Source organism: Ambystoma mexicanum, chromosome 2p (assembly GCF_040938575.1).
Source record: "Ambystoma mexicanum isolate Mex_15411 chromosome 2p, UKY_AmexF1_1, whole genome shotgun sequence".
Taxonomy (NCBI): domain Eukaryota; kingdom Metazoa; phylum Chordata; class Amphibia; order Caudata; family Ambystomatidae; genus Ambystoma; species Ambystoma mexicanum.
Genome location: NC_090923.1, coordinates 891709510 through 891731184, shown reverse-complemented (window position 1 = coordinate 891731184; position 21675 = coordinate 891709510). Strand labels below are relative to the sequence as shown.

Sequence of the window (21675 nt, the reverse complement as noted above, 5' to 3'; positions counted from 1 at the left end):
AAGTCGACTTGCAGGTGCTTGTGTCGGCCTGCTCGCCTGGTGCGTTGTGTGGGTGGCAAGCAACAGGAGCTGGGGTGATGGTGAAATTAACAGATGTTTACAAGCTCGAGCCCTTTGCAAGCTGTGTGTTGCCTGGGCAAAACCCCCCACGAGTTCCTTCTGTAACACCCCGTCTCAACTGCTTTCCGAACAGACCTATGTAGTAAAAACAGAAGGTGCCTCCAGCGTTAACCCTGATGTACCACCAGTAGTGTCTATGTCAGCTGTCTTAAACCATGTTATTGTTTACTTTCCCTAAAAGATGTTTCCTTGTATCGCTCCCGTGTGCTCACTTTGATGCCTCTAGGTTATCTTCAGCACTCCTCCCTGCACAGGGCTTGATCTTCAAACCCTGCATGGGGCTGGTGCAGTAGCCCACGCCTCGCCTTCCGGCAGTCAATGCATGTCCTCACTACCCGTGGCCATCAGAACTGGACACAGCAGAACCCACACTGCTGTGCACTGAGGTTACAGAGCGGATGTCTGTGTCCTGCTTTATATATACCGTGGCAGAGCTCACATTTCTAGGGGTGTTTATCGAGAACAACTGTAGAGTACAATATGTGCCATTCCATATCATAAATGATTTCTTGAAATTCAGAGAATGATGGGAGATGCCGTCATCTATAGTCATTGGCTGGTTGGAACTGCTTTTAGAAAATTAACTGCCCTTTGGAACCACTGCCCCTATCATCTTGGTAGTAGTTTGTTCCCATCACTCCCCCTTTCCTCTTTGGGGCCACCACATGGTTCCTCCTCTGGCCCTTATCCGTGAAGCCTTTGTCTGTACTGGACTCTCCCACTCGCACTTGCCAATCCTACTCCTGACAACCCCTTCCTGAGTCAACAAATCAGTCGACTTTATTTTATCATCATATTGGTTCAGTCAAGGGGGCAACAGAACACTGCACATAACATGACGAAACACTTTGACCTTTGTGTCTATAATGAAATAATACAAAATGGTGGAAAATAAAGTCAAGGCCTGCTTCAGTCGGTGGGAGCATCACACTCAAGCACGATGCATGGGCAGGCTCGCTTCAGTGAGTGGGACCATCACACTTGGGCACATTGCCTGGGCATACCTGCTTCAGTCAGTGGAACCATCACACTCTGGCACGATGACCAAATAGGCCTGTTACAGTGAGAGGGAGCATCACGCGCTGGTACAATGCCCAAGCATGCCTGCTTCAATCAGTGGAGGCAGTACACTTAGGTGCCATGCCCGTGTAGGCCAGCTTCACTGAGTGAGTAATGCACTTGGGCATGATGCCCAAGCAGGCCTACTTCGGTCAGTGGGAGCACCACACCCTGGCACAATGCCAAAAAATACCTGCTTAAGTGAGTGGGAGCATCACACTCTAGCATGACATGGCATACATTTTTTTTCAAAAATTGATTAGCAGAATTTGCTAATTGATATTTTCTTGATTAGCAAACAAACATATCCGATTAGCAATTTTGTAATATTTTAAATGTCACTAGAAGTTATTTGTACCCAAGACATAACATTTGCAACAATACTGTTTTTTTGTGTACCGCTGAAGTAAGACATTAGTGAGAGGAGTATCTGTGCAATGTAAACGTTTAGGGGCATGAATGGATACAAATAAATAGAAATGATAAGGCTCTGAAATATTTTTCAGTGCAAGGCTCTGTGCAGCTGTGTGCAATCAGTGTTGCACAGGGCAGTGTCCTTCATATTGTATGTTTGACCCATCATTTGTTGTGTAAGGAGAAGTTCAGAAGTTTCATGGAAGCAAAAAGTTCCACAATGTTAAAATAAAGTCATAGCCTCTAGGTTGGGAGGGAGGATAGCTCAGGGGCAATGCATTTGTCTTGGAAGCAAAACAACTCAGAGCAACAGCGGCCCGAATCCTGGTCCCGCTCTTATTGGCTGATCTCCACTATTAAGTCTGTTATAAATGGTTAATTAATAGCCTGAGGCTAAATACATAGTATGGTTTTCTGGAAGGTAGGATAATTGTCAACTTCAGACAGCCCTTGCCTGTTATTGATAGCAACTATTTTCAATATAGCGTTAATTACCACTTTTGAAGGGAGGGCAGGGCTGCTAACAGTCTTCAAGCCAGAATCAGGTAAGCACAAGCACAGCATTCCAACACTGCAGATCCATGAAAGCGATATTTATTGCTGTTGGCACTCATAGCTCCATCTGGGGTTCTGATCCTTTTTTGTTTTGTTTTTAAGGGAACCAGGCTTTGCGCAATGTATGCTTCCCCTAAAATAAATAATCCAATTTTTCTGCAATTGGAAATAAGTAATTTCAGGACCTGAATATGAGCAAGGAGGTGTGCAGCGTGTGGGAAGAGGGTCGAGGTGTGACACTCCAGTGGAGTCTTGGCTTGGGGCACTGCCTCCAAGGACAGGGTAAAGACTAGGCACAGGCACCGCAGCTCGGCATGAAATGTGGACAGCTACTTGTAGATTCTCCTGGCGTTCCCAGCTTCTACTTGGTTTGGTTGAATTGTTAACTCTGAGGGCAGTCAAAAGAATATATGTTCTGAATAAAACCTTTTTGTTATCAAAGTATTATTATTTAAAATGTTTTTATTGAATTTTCAATGATACATTCTCTCATATTAAGTCTTTATTAAAAAATCCTTTACGGGAGTTGAGCCTGGGTGGTCTGCCCTAAAAATAGGATAGCCCTGAGTATCAATTATGGATTACATGCAAAGCCAGGGTGTGTCCGCCATTTGCTCCTCAAAAAACCTTTTTTTTAACAGTTTTGACAGTCTTTTTCACAAACATTTGGTGCTTCCTATGCGTAAGAAGTAGGCGAGCATCCTACTTAGCAATACACAGAACCAGGTTTGCCATCAAAAGCATTTGGCCATATGATCATGTACATTTTCAAAAGTGTTCACTCATCTGCACTTCCCTACAAAATGAAATATAGTTGAAACTATGAGATTTAGATACACTAGCCTAAACTTTACTGAAAAACACGGAGACAATGCAGTGCAGCAATACTGTAATTATGCATTATGTAACAACTTACATTTTTAGGAAGGAAATTGCAGCACCATCTTTTGAAAAAAATAAAGTTAACATACTGGTATTTGCCAGATAGGATGTAGTTAGCTGAATACACATATCAACCCGATTACCTCTGGTTTGGAATCATTTACAAAAGAGATACTGTTTCTTGTTTTGCACTCCCACACAAGCACTTGGCAATTTTAATAGTGCAGTAATCATCTCCCGTCACTATCTCCCATTAACCTCTTTGAAGTTACAGTGATTAGATAAAATAGGGCGGAGGTAGCCCTGAGGACAAGAGAGGAATGCACAGTGATCTGTGCTTTCATTGAACAAGGTAATTTAAATAGCTACCTAATTAGCAAACCTACAGAATTGCATAGCAAATCGCTAAGCGACACTGCTTATTATTATTATTATGTGCATGATGTCAGAGCAGGCCTGCTTCAGTCAATGTGGACATCACACTCTGGCACGATGCCCAAGCATGACTGCTTCAGTGAATGGTAGCATCACACTCTGGCATGATGCCCGAGCCGGTCAGCTCACCAAGCGTCAGATGAAGAATCGTAGTCAGAGTGGCAGTCCAGTGCCAATAGAGCAAGAGATGAGAGAGGCCCTTAAATACTGACAGTCAAGTTCATACAGAGATTGCCAGGTTGAGTTGCCTTATTGGAACTGAATGTAGAGCCGGTCTGGAAGTTAAGGCAGATTATTGGGTATGGTAATTATGCGCTTAATATTAGAAACATATCTTCAAATTATAGCATCTGTGTTTGCACAGTCAAGAAGTGCTGGTACTCTCCCAATAAACGTATTTGCTTCCTGGTGAGAAGTGCTGGTACTCTCCCATTAAACGTATTTGCTTCCTGGTGAGAAGTGCTGGTACTCTCCCATTAAACGTATTTGCTTCCTGGTGAGAAGTGCTGGTACTATGTCTTTCAAATAAAAGAAGTGCAGGGACTCAGGACCAGCAAGCATCTGCCTATTGAAAGCATTGGTGATAACTGTTTCCTGGCTTTCCTTAGGCCATTTAATAATTCTTGTGGCAAATCAAATGACTGGTCCGTGCCCCGAATGCGTGGCACTTAATTGCCATTTCATAGACTACTATTATAGCTTTCCACATTTCCCAAATAGTTGCTTCTTTTCCCACTCGCAGTATGACCCCCGAAAGCATCTATTCATCATTGTAAATATATCCTTTTGCGTCATCACTTGTGACAAATGCAACAAAGGAGCCTGACGTGGCACTGCTTCCTGGGCCTTCCTAATGATTGCATACTCTAAAAAATATCAAGGTCAATTGCGTGTCACCTCATCCAGGATGGGGCTGCCGTCCATCTTGAAAATCATATTTATGGCTCTTGATCCACTTGAACTGCAGCATTTTTTCATTGACTAATTTGTTGAACTTCCATCTACAGGATTCTCCACCGTTAGAAGCAGTGTCATAGACAGGGTAGGGCTGAGTGGGCCAGGCCCACACAAAATATGTAAATTCCCAATTAGCGGCCCTGTGTGGGCATTTACAGATGTTCATGTCACTGTGGTGGGCCCAGCTACGTTAGCTTCAGGCCCCACTTGTTAGAGAATCCTGGATACGCTTCTGGTTAGAAGCCACCTTGATTATTTCCCTAGTTGTGTTTAAGGCTTTCATAGTCGGTATATAAAAAACCTTTTTAGGTCTTTCTGTCCAACAAATTCCTCATCGCTTACTGAAGACTGTCACATGTACAGAACGTTCTCTCCTAGTTGCAATGCCCTTTTGGAAACTGCAGTAGCCTGCCTGGAATCGAAGCAAAAGAAATGAAGCTTCAAGCTACTAGGCATCTGAATACAGGTGGTGAGGCACACCCTGCTTGGATGCAGGACTGAGCGTCGAGGTCCTGCGGCAGTAGAGTGGATGTGTGGTGGGTTTTGTGGCAAAGAGCTTATGCCAGGTCCACAGAAACATTGCGAATGTTCTCACTGTTCTTCTTTTTCCTTTGTCCTGTCTTCTTTTGTTTAGAAATCCTACTCTCTCATCCTAGAAGCCTGGGACATGGTTAACAGCACAGCCGACGACCCAGGTAAGTGGCATTGATATTATCACCTGTAGGCATACATTTCTGGGATGACCTTCGAGTTCATATGATGGACTCATTATAATCGTAGTACAACGTTTTAACACTGTTTGGATACAATTACATTATACCTTTATTTAGTTCATGGACCCTGTGTCTGGTGAGATCACATTTAAAATAATAGATTGTAAGGTTCTCTATTTCACAGACAGCTGCAATAATGGAGTCTACCATTGTGTCTAGCTAACAGAGTGTGCCGCCAAATGCAGCTCAAACCTGGATGAGCCACCTCACATGCTTCTCCACCACTGAGGCTTTCCTAACCCCGCGTGGAGGCACCTTGCCTGCACCTGACTTTACAAATGCTTTCCTTTGGTGGCCTTTCAGTCTGAACAGGGCAGACAGGGTTTAAAATGTTCATAATCTTTGTAATCCTTCCCCACTACAAGTAAGCACCCATAATTTCGCCGTTATGATATAGGAATTACACGAACATTTTACCCATTGCCGTCTCCATCTATTTCACTGAACGCTGACTGTGAGCTTCTGACACAGGATGTTTCACATTCTGTGCAATGTTCCCCGTCCTGGTATCTCTGGCACAGGTGTATGGAGTTCTGCATAATCTAGAATCTATGCACACATTCCCATCTTGGAACACCAAATGTAGGGGTTCAGAGTTCTGTTTCATCTACGAACTCTATGCAGATGTTCATCTTGGTAGTTCTGGTACAGGGGTTTAGACTTGTGTGAAATTCCCCATTGGAACAGCTCCACTTATAACCTCCACACCTTACCTACACCCTACAGGCACACTAAAGTTTCTGTCAATCAACCAAAGAATTAGTCCAGTACAAACTCAAGAGTGCACTCGGATGACCACACAGTACTGCACATTTCCAGTTCTTGATCTTCCCTTACTGACCCCAGAGCACAATGGCACTTGGTATGGTATGGTATGGAGAAGCACTTATTAAGCGCAAACATACACCTTGAAAACATCACGGCCCTGAACAAACGAGTACAGATCAACCTAGCTGCAAAACAGACAAAAGCACCCCCAGCCACCAAACCACCGGCAAGACCCTATTCTGCCCAGAAACAGAAAAGTCTTCAGCTTATGTCTGAAATCTAAATTATTTTCAATGGTCCGCTGAGCAGTGGGAAGGCATTCCACAGAATGGTGGCTTGTACCGAACCCCCCTTCCCCCACTTTACCAGCCTGAACTTCGTGTTGGACAGCAAATTGGATGAAGCTGAATGTAACCTTTTCTCAGGGACATACGGAGCTAAATTAGCACCAATAAAGACCGGGGTCCAAAACATCAGGGCACTGTGAACAATACAGAGCCCCTTAAATTGTATTTGTTCCTCCACAGGAAGCCAGTGGAATGCTTGTAAATCTGCCAGGGGTTATGTGATCTCTCCTCCCATCTTTAAGAAAACACCTGCTGCCGCATTCTGAATTCTCTGAAGACACCTTAATGCCGCTTCAGGCAAACCAAGATAAATAGCACTGCAGAAATCAAGTCTACTTGAAATAAAATCATTGACTTTCTGGACTTTGCATGGGAAAGCAAAAAAGTCCAGGAGCTTTTTTAAGGACTGAAGATGGAAGAAACAGGAGCTGTTTACCTTATTCACCTGAGCTCTTAACCTTAACTACCTTGACTAAGCCGAGGGCATTCACCTATGCCCCCATGGACACCTACTTTGCAAACTCCATTTTGTCCAGAGGATCACTGGTCACACCACTTCTCCATCTTGGACGCTGGAGCCACATGTTGTCACCTGCACTGAATCTGCTTAAGTTGCTACCAGCTGCCTATTTCTACCAAAGCCAGATGCATCAAAATCCTAACTTCCGGTTGGCAGCCTCCAAATCTCAAAATTGCATCTAGTTGGTCTTTCCTCCTCAGTCCAAACTGCCCAGCTCTGGAACTCCTTCCAGTGGGTTCTGCAGTACACGGGACCACCTTTCATTTTAGAAACATTTTAAACCTGGCTATTCCCTTTCCCCTCTCCCCTCGAACCTCTGCATATTATTGGCCTAATCAGGGAATCACACTGTCCTTGGATGGATTCCACTGAGACGTAAAGCCCTTGATCGTGTACAATGACCAATGAGCATGAATCTTCGCATGTCCACAGATTAAAGCTGAATACCCTCTTACCACAGTGGCAAAGACCCATTCTCTCAACCTCATTTTCACCCTTAGGGGCTCAGTGGGCCTGGGATGCCTGCCTGATGCACAATGTGCAACTTGGAAGGGATGTATAAAGGGTCCCCCAGAGCCCTTCCATCTGACCCAGGGTCCGGCTGTAGTAATGAATAAGATACTTTTGGTAGCCAGCATGTGGGAAGGGCGAACCAGTCAGGAAGCCCATTACAGACTTCTCTGGTGAAATGACCATCTCTCTCTGTGACCAAATCGCCTGCCTACTGCTGGGAATTACCAGTACAGTAACTCGGGTGGCTGGGAGTGACACCAAGCCAGTGGATGTCAGACTCGTGGTAAGTATGGGAGTATATCCTGGTCAGCTCCCCCTAGTCTCTGGCTGGCAAAGACTCTAAAGCAAGGGGGAAGACATACCTGCTGGTAGGGGAGTATTCAGTCTATCATCCAGGGGGATACATTAATTTGCTTTTAGGAGAGTGCCTAACATATCATGGGCCCTGGAGGGAAACCGCTTTACAGAGCCTTTACAGTGCATAACAAGCTCAGATATCTGCCCTCAGAAGCTCACTCAATGGACCAGGACTGGAAAGCACTGCTGGCCATTATGCAGGACAGCCTCTGTTGCCACAAAGCACACACAACTCTACCACCTGCTTCCCGACCATGCACCCATCTTGGAGGACACTTCCAGCAAGATAGACCAAGCCTATTCCTAGCAGACGCCTGGTAACCTTCACTTCAACTTTGACACGCCAGGGACTTCATGACAAGAATGCAGCACGGTGATCATATTATATCTCTGATGCACCCAAACTCACTACATTTACCATAATCCACAAATGACACACTCTAACCCCATGCTATTTCTTCCTGGTTACGGTCTGAAATACTCCTGGATAACCCGACAGCGATTCAAGGCCAGATCAGTGGCAACTCTGTGCTATTTAATTTCCCATTAGCATATCATAATGTACGGACATTCAAAACCAATGCATGGGCTGAAACAAAGTGGCTCTCATATAAATGGGTTCCTTGCAAAAGAAGAGATAACCTTTAGCTTATTTTACCCTTGTGTGTGCTCATAATGCTCAAAAGACTTGGAGATCCCTGATATGATTTTCTACGTGGTATTTATTCTGTATGTGATGAGGGTAGGAGACCTTCTCATGGTGCATGCCGTGTTAAGCCAGATACCAATGAAATCCAGATGTATTTAAGGTTGTCGTCCAGACACAACGTGGCCTCCCTTTAAGACTACTGATGGCTACACTTGTCTCAAGTGGAAACCCTCTGTAACTCATTTCCTGTCAGCTACTCTCTTAAGAGGCTGGTTAGATGCTCAGCAAAGAAGGACAAATTGCCTTCAGAGAATTATCAAGTGATTCTATCGTCTATGGTAAATTTATCCGGATTCTACTAGGATGTCATCTCTACTCATAACCAGTCATGGTGGTGTGCACAGTCTAACTTAATCTAGTAAAGACATCAGACCCTCTTCTGCCCCGTGAAGCATTTTAGGCTGCGTTGCAGATCCTGCCTCTATGGGCTGTATGGCAATGTTTGGTCCCATGGTCTCCATAATCAAACTCTTCTCCTATTTTGGGAATGTTGCTGTAATTTTGCATGAACTCGTGTTGGGCTTCTCTTTCATCGACCTCAGTGACCTATCAAAGCACATTTTTTATGTTAATGTTTTGTCAACATGTATAAAGTACCCACCTGGGGACTCCTTGAATGCTTGATCTCCAAAGTTATAATAAAAAACAGATGGCAATACATGCTTATCTGCAACACATAACCCGTACCCAAAATCAACGACGAGATATGTTGTGTGGTTGAGGCGCCTCTTAGCGTATGACTATTCAGACTCGAAACTGCAAGTGATTCTCTGGCCTGAATTATGTTTTTGTGCTTTTCTATGTTTCTGTAAATTGGTGATTTATTGGTGTATTTTTAACTTACATTATATACAAATATTATATATTGTGTTCGCTTTCCTTGATGGGTAATTGCCTGGCTATCGCAAAGTCCGGTGTAGAGTTGGGTGATGATCCCCAGGGTTGACCAGTTTGAAAGGGAGTCTTTTTTTGTGCCTCTTGCAGATGAGAGGCACTTAATAGATCGCATCACACACTCTGGCATGCTGAGCCCCGGTGACCACTGGCAGCCCTTCCAGCACCACGGCCGGGGAGTCGTCATTGAGTACAAGATCCGAGTGAGGTGTGGGGAGCACTATTATGGCCCCTCCTGCAACAAACTCTGCCGCCGCCGAGACGACTTCTTCGGACACCACAGCTGCGACGCAGGAGGCCACAAGGTCTGTCTGGACGGGTGGAGCGGCCCTGAGTGCAAACAAGGTATGGAGGAAATAGTGTTGGGACTGAGGGCTGATGAAACATTCTCTTAAAGAAATAGAATTTCTGGTAGCATTTACCACATCTTGGCATGTGGCCAAAGCATGACTGCTGTGTGTGTGTGCTGTAGTTGTCTGGATATCTGGTTGGCTTCAATATCAGGAACATCACTGTCTGTTTTTTTGATCGTTTTCAGTCATGCTCTGCCGCAGGCCAGGTCACTGATGCTCTGTTTCCAGGTGTAGGGCCAAGTTCAAAGAAAGGTGAGCACACGGTTCAACCACTTTCCCACACTCTGCAACTGTTCGGCACTGGGTCAAAGGCTGAACCGTCCAACAGTTCAATCCACTGATTGCTCAGAAACAAAAGAAGCCTTACAAGAGAGGAAACAGATAAACTACAGAAAGGTTGGGTTGGGAAGGTATATGGTTTCTCATTTAACTGGAACTCACGTGGTGTGGCCATTATAATTCGGAAACTTCTTTCCCTTCAGGTGCTGATTCATAACTCAGATAAGGAGCGAAGATTAGTATTACTATTGGTGAATATTCAGGATGAAATGTTTACATTGTGTAACAACTACACTCCTACGGTGGATGATGGATCGTTTTACAGACATGTCGCCCAAATGATACAGGATCAGAAAATTGTGAATATTATATTGGAAGGAGACTTTAATGATGTGTTAGACCCACTGAATGACAGGAGTACCAATAGCGCCATTCGGTGAAGAAGCAGCCAATCAGTTGAATTATATGACTTGATCAGGGTATACAGCCTAGCTGACACTTGGAGACTTGAACATACTAATACTAGGGACTACAGTTTCTTTTCGAATGCCCATAATACTTATTCGCAGATTGACATGCTACTAACGCTGGATTAGCAACAGCCAAATATACAGGGGCGTGATTCAAAACGTGCATTTATCGGATCATGCTCTGGTGGAGATGACTATGGCCTTACATTTGAATACCGTAAAGGGATCGATGTAGAGAATGAACACCTTGCTTTTGGAGGAAGGGGAGTTTTTGGAGAAGATTATTTGTGAAGCTGATCACTTTGTTGAAGAGTTCACACCAGTGAGCTAGATCCGAGGACAGTGCGGGAGGCCTTTAAGTGTTCCATGAGAGGCTTGCTGATTGGGTTGTCGAGCAGTCAGAGAAACAAAACATGACACAGAGACCAATGACTTGGATTTGCGGATTAAAATGTTAGAGCAGGAAGTGATGCAAGACCCACAAATTGAGAAAGTCAGGGAGCTGCACCGGCTTAAAAGTGATTTTAATAAGAACATGTATGATAAAGCAGTACACGCACTGTTCCGGATTAAGTGCGCATACTATGAAAAGGGTGAAAAGTGTGACCATTGGCTAGCTCATTGTTTACAGAAAGAGGAGGCGGAAAAGGCAATACCATCAATTGTTAATTTTGATAGCACCATAATGTTTGACCCGAAAAAAAAACATTTGGTTTTTATGAACTACTATTAAACTCTCTACTCGAATGAGAGTTCTGTAACTGGGAACATGTAAGGTTTTGGTGAAAATCTGCATAGGCTGTCTGACTTGAACAAACCTGGAAGAGGATTTTAATTTGGTCGAACTGAAGAAGTCGGCCTTGTCCCTAAATTCCGTGTCCAGAAGGGCTTCCAATGAAATTTTATTGGTTTATGCCTCATTCAGTATTTGGTGTTATGCGCAATATGTATAAAGTATCAATAAACACTGGGGTACTACCTCAAATGACCTATCATTCATCTATTTGATTGATATTGAAGAAGGACAGAGATCAGACGTTATCATCCAACTATCGTCCTATCAGTCTGTCAAATAGAGATAATAATATTCCAGCAAAAAACAAGGACAAGAAGGCTGGAAGTTTTGCTGCCAAAGTTAATTCACTCAAACCAGACTGGTTTCGTAAAAAGGGGACATGCTGCAAGTAATATGAGAAGATTGCTACAGGTACTAACACACTCAGACAGTTGAGTTGATGACACCACAATTTTATCGTTAGATGCAGAGAAAGTGTTTCATTGTGTTAACAGGAATTTTTTATATATTTTGCTAGAAAGCATGGGTTTTGGAGAGTCTTTTATCAAATGGGTGAGGTTGTTATACCCGTACCTGACTGATGATGTGGGAACAAACGGTATGAGGTCTGAATCCTTTCAACTAGAACCTGGCACCAGGCAGGGATGTCCATTGTCTCCAGGCTTGTTTCTTGGGCCTGCTAGCCCCAAAGGCGAGACTGACAACTAAATCAAGGGGAGTTGCTAGGGTAGAACCAACCTCGGAATTCCTAATGAATTCATGGAAGGATAGGTTATCATTGTTGGGGGAAAACGCATATAAACGACATGACTCATCCATCAGGTACAACCCAACAATATAGGAGAAAAATAAAATGCTATTCTGGTCGGATTGTGTTTTTGGAGGAGTTCAGTGGATTGAGACCTCAGAGGTAGTGATTGGAGAAATCTCGACAGGAAGAGGAGTTTGATCTTCAAACTTTGAATGCAGAGGCCAAGATTGAGGGTCATTTGCCGAGCAAATTTTATAATCTGATTGTGTCTAGAGCAAAGGGAAAGACTACCTTATTAGAGGAATGGGCGAGAAGACTCTTGTGTGAAATGACGCAGGAGCGTTGGGCGAGTGTGTTTAGGAATGCGTATTTCTGTTCTGTGAACATCGGTGAAAGATCTCGACAGATTAAGATTTTAAACAGGGTCTATTGGACACCTGAGAGATTATTCAAATGAGGTATGTCTGATTCGAATAATTGCTGGGACTGCTGTTACAGAGTGGGAACTTTGGGAATGTGTAAGGGTGAAAGCTTTCTGGAGGAATCTTTGTACAATTTTCAACAATGTACTGGATTATGATTATTTTGAAATTAATTTTAGGAGATGCCAAAATGCTTGATGATTTATGTATTTCTCCGACAAAGTGGCTATTTATGGGTTTCATGATATTAAGAGTATGGAAAACAAGATTGTCTCTGAAAGAGGTGTGTTGATTGGATGAGATGTCAAAACTTGTAGATATAGAAAGGGTAATAAACAGTCACCAGAAAAGGAGTGCTTAGTTTGAATGAATCTGGGGAAAGTTTTTAGAGCTGCTCTGACTGTTTATTTGTTGGTGGGGGTGTGTATTTTTAGATCTGTACTGACTCTGTTTATCTGTTGTTGGTGGTGGGGGTTAATTCCGAACCATTGTTAATGGAAAAATTGTAAATATAAAAATGTAAAAAAAAAAAAAGGAACAAAAAATGCCAGGACGATGTTGAGGATGGAAGAGGAAGAGAAACCTTCAGGGGTTACGGGAATAATATAAATATCTCAAGAAGAGGGACGAGGCATTTGTAACTCATGAGAATAAGGTGGGCTCACGAGAGTGGATGAAGCAAAAGAATTTGTGGTAGAACAAAACAAACTCAAGATGGAATGTGGAAGTGAAAGCACTGTGGTAAGAAGAAGAGGCGCTCTGCACCAAGACTTCCTGTAGGTCTGGGATCTGTAATCTTTGGATCGCCAGATAGTTTGGACTACAAATCCTAAGAATCCTTTCCAGTATAGTTAATGGTGAGGGATCTTGGGAATTGTAATCCTAAGCATCTAAAGAGCCGCAGGTTACAGACACCTGCTGTAGGTGGAGGAACGCCTCTCTGCCGCTTTACTGGTACAGCCATATTTAAGTCCACACATAGGGATTCAGTGACACCTTGATATGATATGATAAGTCATTTATAATGCGCCTGTACACAAGTGTCTCTAGGCGCCACAAGACAAGGGAGGGAAGACAGAGTGGAGGACAAGACAAACAATCTTACTAAGCCTTGTGTCATTCAGATTGTGCGAGAACGAGAAGTGCAAGTGGAAAGGGGGGAAGTGCAAGGGAGAGAGGAAAACAGGGCAGCAATGCTCTGAGTAAGAGCACCCAGGGCAGCGCGGCTCTGGGTAGTTCAAGAAGAACAAGGGATTGTAGGGTTACAGTTACAGTGCATGGTAGGGTGGGAGGCAGTGCAAGTGTGATGGATCAAGAAAGAACTTGGTACCTAGTGAGACTCTGAGGATAGCCAAGCTACCAGTTGGTACAGCAGACAGGTAGGTCAGGTAGACCAGCAGGGGAGGGAGAGAGAGAAAGCAGAGGAGAAGAGGAAAGTTTTGAGCTGCTTCCCGGAACTTCAGATGGTCCGACTCAAGAGAAACTGTTCCAGAGGGAGGAACCCTCAGAGGAGAGAGATCGCCTAGTGACCTTAAGGTCACTGGGCAGAGCAACTTTCTCCTGGTTGACTGTTGAGTCTTCTGGCTATGGAAAATGGAATCAGTAAAAGCAGTTGACAACCCCTATAAAGTTACAGCAGAAGCAAAGAGCGCTGGAGGACAAAGCTACACCCATACCCAAGCGTCACAGCCACTGTGTATTATATAGTGTCACTCATGCCAGTAAAGGTTTGTCCAGGAAGAAGGAAAATAGAGAGTACCTAAAGAATCTCTCTTTAGTTTCAAATCCTAACAAATACGTGTATACAGATATTATTTAGGGTCCTGGAAGTTGAATACATTTTTGTTAAAATAAAAACTTTTTTATGGAGATCATAAAGGACAATAATGTCTTTAACTGTAGTCTTACCAATTTATTAGTGGCTCTTTAATGTAATCTTGTAGAGATTCATGGTGACACCCTCGTGCACACCGCCATTTTGAATGATGGGTATTAAATACTACTGAACTGGGGAGCAAGACAGCTGAAATGAGAAGTGATCATTTTTGAGGAGGAGGAAAATGGCCACTGTGTTGAAGGAAATCATCTATGGGTTCAAGTATGCTGTTGCTATTTTGAAAATAAAATGGGCAACGTGGAGAATTGTAAACAGGGCACTTAGAGAGCGAAAAAGTTGGTCACTTATTGTTTTTTAAGAAAACCTAACGATGAAATGGATTAAAATGCTAAGGTAACTAGTTGAGTTTGCCAAAAGGCTGCCCCGCGTTTCAGGTTCTCCCAGAACTGAAATTTTAATTATGCATATACTGAGCAGCCCATCAATTCGTTAAATGTCTATCCTAGAGCTATTCATTATCAATTTTTTATTGGAAACATATTTTATGTAGGAACAATTTCAGTCCCATTGTAATGTTTTCGCTGATTTCTTTGCAGGCTTATCAGTTGTCCACTTTTAGGTGTTATATAAATGTCATTCAAAATAAAAGTCCATTAGTTAGGGAAAAAAAAAGTCCATTTCCTAGTGGGAGGTAGACTAGTTGAGTAGCGCTGACTTCTCCACCATCTAATGGCCAAACGTGTGGCTGCTTAATTTTAAAAACCATAGGTGTGTTCTTTTCTGCTTAGCTCATTATCCAAATTGTTTGTATACTCCTAGCATGCTAACTACACGTGAAAGCTCAATGAGACTGTAATAAGTTCAGTTGTGGGACCTGTTGATGATTTGCCTATTGTAATTTTGTATTGGCGTGAATGTTTTTGTTTTACTTGGATGGCTGGTATTACATTTTGTCTGCTATTGAATGTCATGTGGGTTTTAAGCTGTGGTTGCTGCTATTACTTTGACCAGGATGGCCCACTATATTATACCGAGAGGTCATATACATATACCTATTCATATACTTATATACATATTCATATACATGAAGTCCTAGACTTTGCTACTAATAGGACAGGGTGTCATTGGTATTTGCTCTTGAGGACAGCTCTGTAGACCAAACATATCAGAGCTTGGCTTTTCCATGCAGGCCTCTCCTGCTGTGTTTAGTGACTAAGAGAGCCTGCTAATGGTGACACAATGCCAATTGCTATGTGGCTACTTGGGTGGGGATGATTTTTCGAATCTTACGCAAGAGCACAAGTGTGCTGCACTATGTGCATTCTGCATGTGAAACACAATCTCATTGGTTGGATAGAAAAACTATCGTACAGAATGGTCTTCTGTATGGATTACAAATGTCGTGTCTGCACTAGCTTTCTAGATGCCCATTATGTTCTATGCGATATGCCAAATCTCTTCGTGGCCATTTTCTCGTATTTCCTATTGTTTCTGTTTGTTGGCCCATGGTATCTGCCTCGTCTTTTTGTACTGCTTTTGGATTGGGGATTCAAGCTTACGTTCCTAGGACGTTGGTTCTAGCGTGCCTGCTGTTGTGCATAGGGAGAATGGCAACGGTGTGCATTTTGTACAAGGGAATGGGCAAGTTCTTCCACCGCGGCATGAAGGGATATGTGTAGCGGTATGAGTGTTCCTATTCAATTGTAAGAGGGGGCAATATTGTAGTGACTTAAAAGTGCGAGTGTAGGATGTGTGCTGACATGCAAGCATGAATGTGAGGGATAGGAATGGCGTGGAGATAGAATGGGATGTTGGGATGAAGAATGTGAGGTTTCCAGAAGGTGACCGTGGACAGTTGTAAGGTGAAGCTGGCATGGACCGGAGGTGCCGGTGATCTCCTGGGACCAGACTTCATCAGCTGTACAATGGTACCTGTTGCACTTAGCTGAACTGCCCAATCACCTCTGTACTGGAGATTTGAAGATGCTTACCTTCTGTGAAACTAAGTCAGAAAGACATCTTCACCGTACTGCCGCGTCGTGTGGCCTTCTGGTATTTGATCCTGACATGTTTCCAAAGCAGCTGTTTAGACCTGCATGAATAAGAGTTACACAAGCTTTTAAATATAGTGATAATCGATTCTGCATCACCTCCTCCCCCCTCCTCCATTCCAGACTCCCCGCATCCACCTTCACCGACACTTTCCCACGAACACCAAACATCCACCTGCCCTTCACCCCACTCACCCACCTCTCCTGCCGCTCATCCATGACCCGTCAGGACATGTGGGGCTGAATGACTGTCTGTATCGAGTGGGGAAGCGTGAGACGAGGGATTGTGCGTTGTGTGGGGTGTCTGAGACTGTGGGACATTTTCTGCTTAGATGTGAGAGACATGTTGAGGAGAGAGAATTGATGAGGGTTCGGTTATCTGCGCTGGGTGTGGCTGAGCTGAGTGGGAAGGCTTTGCTGGGAGGTGACGGGGTGAGAGGCAGGAGCAGGAACAGTGTGATGTTGGATTTTGTGAGGCAGGCGGGGCGGTGGGAGGAGTTGTGAGTTCATGTGAGACAAGTATTGATTGGTGGGTCTGGTGCACATCATCCTTTAGGATGGGGAAGCGCCTGCGTGGGTCCACCCACGCACCCGATAATTAAGAAGAAGAAGAAGAAGAAATATAGTGATACCTGTTCTTAGTCGCTGCATCAGCATCGGAACCATAGTTCTGTTGGGTAGGTAAGTCACATTTTCACTGCTTGATGTTTCTGCTCAGGAACATTGTGTACTTCCAAACGACGTCCCCCATGAGTGGTAACCCCTTGGTCCAGGGCAGATCTCTACATGTTGAAATAGGGAACAGTAACTGTGCTATTGAGGGCAGGGTTGGCTTGCTTTGTTTCATTTAGGAGTTCCCATGAAAGTGATTCAGTACTGGAATTAAGAAGGGTTTCTGCTTCATTTCTTTAGCCACCTGCCGGCAGGGCTGCCACGAGACGCACGGCTTCTGCGAGCTGCCCGGGGAGTGCAGGTAAGTTAATAAATAAAGTTTACATTGTCAGTAGGGGTTGGTGGCCAAAGCTTTGTCCCAGGGTCTGCTTCACATTGAAATGCCTTGGGTGTCTTCCAGTTCTTGTTTCGTTGTCTTAGATGCTTCTGTTTTGCACCTGTAGCGGCTTGAGGAGCCAAAGAAAATATTAGGCTGTCTTTATTGGTTCCTTGAAAAATAGTAACATTTTTGGTTGAAGAAATATCTTCCTACAAAATGTTGGATACCTGGCCTGAATTCCAATAAAATCAGAATACTTGGTCCCCTGTTCCCCTCTTCCACCCACCCCCATTCCTCCTCTGTTGCTGCAGGCGGGTCCCCTGCTTTTTCTCCCTCGCTCTATGAGATACATTGGGAACAACAGAATGAGAAGACTTTCAAACTCATGGCTCAAGTTTGAGTAAAGCCAACTCTAACACATATATGTATGCTAGGCATCGGCCTTATATAAATATAAATACCCAGAAGTGACAAAGAGTGCATTATCTACCTAACCTCCACACATAAACAACTCAATCCTCCATCAGTGGTCACTATGCCTCCTCCCTGCAATGCTCTTCCAAGTCTTCCTGAACTGCTGGCCCACTGTCAGGCTGCCCCTGTAACCAAGCGCTTGCCATTGTTCTCAATGCGTAGACCTATGTGTCTGAGGACCACCCACCCTCTTTAGGACCATAAGCTCATTCCCCCACCCCAAATTCTCTTACTTCACTAGCCAAAACAGAACAATGTAACTACTTAAAACCCTCTCGCTGAAATAAAGCAGGTCCGCAGGCACTTCAGGTCAGTTACAGGTAAGATTCGTTTTTGCTTATATCCGGTTACATTAAGTTATCTCTTAGGAGCCCACTGGCACGGTTGTAGGTCAAAGGATCGAAAATAAAGGATCGACTGGTAAAAGGATCGATTCAAAAGGATCGAATACAGAAGGGTGGAATTATTTATTTATTTTTTCATTTTTTTGGGGGGGGGTCCCACCCAAACCCCCTTTTTTGTGGTAAAAACCACTTTCTTTTCCAAAAAAGGAAACCAAAAAAAACATATATTTAAAAAAAGAAAAATTCGACCCTTTTGTATTCGATTCTTTTGAGTCGATCCTTTGACTTTCGATCCTTTGGCATTCGATCCTTTAACTGGACACCCACTGGCACCCATCCCCCAGGCCTGATTTCTCTGACTCCTGAGTATCGAACCTTATTTCATAAACACTCTCCCACTCATACACCAACATTCTGACAGCATTCTCTCTGACATCATAAGATCTGCGCATCCATCCAAGCACATTACAACACATCTCCCTTCCTTTCCCAGCCCTCACCATATGCCAACCAAACACAACTACACCCACTCACACACATGCTCAGTCACAACTGCACCCACAAACACATACATGCTCACCACACACTCCTCTCTCTCAGTGCACCTTGTTTAGAGAGTGGTGCTGCTCTGAAAACACTTCAAGGTGTGTGTTAAGCTCACCTGGACCCCAAAGGGGTGTCGATCGGACCCAGACAGCTGCGGTCTCCTTCAACGTGATGCATAGCGCAGAGATGACTGTCTGGACTAGCCCGCCTAGTCTTGTCTGCTGGATCCGAAGAAGTATTTTCCTGCAAGTGGAGACAGGGATTAACCACCTGTGGGTTTTAGTGATGGCCTCCCAACTGTTCTCGCTCTCCCCCACTAATCACCTCCGATATCCCCTTTGTAACCTCACCTTATGTTCGTAAAAGATGAGCTCTCCATCCTGCGTGTCTTGCAGGGGCGCGTAGATACCAGTTACTTCACTGGTTTGAAGGTGTTGGGAGAGTTCCAGTAAGTATTGACTCTGAAGTCCCTGATGGGATTGGTAAGTATCAAGTTCAAAGAGTTCAATGTGCCTGATGTTCACTCTTGTCCCCTTCCTTCCTTAAGTTGCAACTGAGTTCTTGAGAAGAAGGTCTTGTAGCTGCTGCTGGCATTCAGGTAAGAGTCTGTGTTACCCAACGCTGTTCGGTAACTATTGCATGTGTTAACATTTTGTTTTTCTCCCTCTTTACAGATGCGGCATATGAAAATGTGGAGAGTTATGGAATAATACCGCCAGTGGTAAGTCTATGGTGGTAAGAGGTTGTATATGTTGATTCCCTTGGCTCACCTTGTTTTTTCTTGTGTCCCCTAGGTGCTGGATTACGGCGAAGAAATGATGGAGACAGTGCCAGATCGAAAGATGCTGTGAGAACTGGTGAGTATGGAGCCGTGCTGGAGCTGGCGAAGCGACGCGTGCAGGACTGATGTACTTTCCAGGCCCGGAGATGAAATGGTTCCGGAATTAGGTGAGGAATTTGAAATAAGTTTGTTTTCTAGCCTTGTCCTTTTATTCTTCTTTCTTCTAGGAGCTCCGGATTCGAGGCGGGCGTGGCAGAAGACTGGATGCTGGCTGCAGGCACGCGGGCGTGGCAGAAGACTGGATGCTGGCTGCAGGCACGGTGAGCGTCACGCTGCTGGATGCAGAATAACGCGAAGCATGTGCTGCTGTTCGGGTGTGGTTAAATAGCCTCCAAAGTAGTTCCAGGTAAGAAGTTCCCTAGAGCCACGCCCGAGTAAAAAATAGTCCCTGTAACAAAATAGTCCCATCCAGGCCTCATGTAGGCTTGGACTCTTTTGCAGCATGGTCTGCATCAGGTAAGTAAAGTCTATGAGCCTGGCGCCTATGGCGCCAGGAATGATTTCTATGATGAGCCTGGTGCCTAAGGCGCCAGGACTGAACCCAGACAGCCCCTAACCGGGGCTGCTGAGGTTTAAACAAATGTCTGGATGCCTGCTCCCGGAGCTGAGGGCCTTGGTCCTGATGCTCGGGGGTAGGCATCATGACAGCTGTGTGACCTTCTATCAATGACCAACTGCCACGCAGGAGAGACTACTTCCACACCTTTTCCATTGAATACCCCACACACTGGAAGCGATGGTCCCATCCTTTCACCACATTTAAAGAGTGTGGAGTCGATCTGGTCAATTGACTACCCCACACACCACTAGACTCATCCATTCACCATACACATGGCTCATTTAACGAGTGCAGTGTCGCTCGACTCCTATTACACACAGTTATCCTTTAGGAGGGCACTGGCACCTATCACCCAGGCTTGATCCCTCCAACTCCTGAGTATGGAACCTTATCCCACAAACACTTTCTTACTCATACAACAACATCCGCACAGCATTCTATCTGACATCATAAGATCCATGCATCCATCCAAGCACAGTACAGCACACAAATAAAACTCCCACCAGATTCTGATACTGTGTCCAATAAAGAGAATAGAGAGGGTATGCAATCAAATGGCAACTGGTACAGAATATTAAAATATAAACAGACTGATTATGTATATTATAGCCTTCAAACTAGATGCTGCAGGGAAGCAAAATCAGCACCTTTCCCACTGCCCATCGATTTAGTTGTCATCATAAGGTATAAAAAGAGAGGAGATACTAGAAATGAATGGGATACTACCTATCCCTAGTTAGTTAATGTTAATGGTAAAGGATATTTCTACCATGCACTATCACCACTGGAGTGGTCCCCTGGTGCTCTGGTGGCTCTGAAAAAAAGGGGGCGGGAGGGGAGTTAGATATGATATGATATGATATGATATGGTATTTGTAACGCGCCTATACACAAGTGTTTCAAGGCGCGACGAGGCAGGGAGGGAGGGAAACAAGGGGAAGACGGACAAGCGATCCTACTAGGCCAGGTGTCATTCAGATCGCGCAAGTGCAGAGGTAAGGGGAAAAAGGAGAAAGTGCAGGGGGAGGAGGTGGGGGGAGAAGTGCAGTACAAGGTAAGTGGCGTAATGAAATAATAAATGATAAATAAAAAGGGCCAGCTGGTGGCAAGTGCGAGGTAAGTGCAGAGCAAGTGCTGGGCAGGGGGCTGTAGGGATACAGTGACAGTCCCACAGTGCAGGGGGAGCCAGGGGGTCAGTGCAAGTGGAGAGTGGCTGGGCCCTGGACCGAGGTCGCTGAGAGTGGCCCAGATGCAGGTTAAGTGCAGTGGGAATAAACTGGAAAAGTGCAAGAGAGCAGTGATCTGCTGTTGGCAGCCTCAGCCCGGTGGGTTCGTTGGATGGGCTTGGGTGTTTTACGGTCGGTAGTCATCGTGTGTTGTTGTGCAAGTCCATCTACGGCCTGTTTTGTTGCTGCAGTGTAGTGACGTTTGTGCGGATTATTGTGTTGTAGGATTGTGGCTGTGTTTGGTTAGAGTTCAAGAGGTGTATGCAGAGGGGTGAAATTGTTAGTGGATTGGTTAGTTGGCATTGCTGCTCTTGCAATTATGTCTAGGTGTGATGCTTGCTGTCATTCACAACTTAGGCATAAAGGGCCTGTCCAGGGGAAACACCCAGCTTTATTTCTGACACATAGAGGTGGCCAACTTCACATCCACAG

General features: G+C 44.5%; 1 protein-coding gene across 1 annotated transcript in view; it reads left to right on the top strand.

Moving 5' to 3' along the window:
• LOC138566872 (protein jagged-1-like) overlaps positions 1-21675 on the top strand; it is a 453219-nt gene that overhangs the window by 334744 nt on the left and 96800 nt on the right. Inside the window, exons 3-5 of the mRNA XM_069644589.1 lie at positions 5057-5117; positions 9394-9648; positions 17175-17235. Of these exons, the coding sequence (XP_069500690.1) occupies positions 5057-5117; positions 9394-9648; positions 17175-17235 (377 nt within the window). The remainder of the gene's footprint in view (positions 1-5056; positions 5118-9393; positions 9649-17174; positions 17236-21675) is intronic.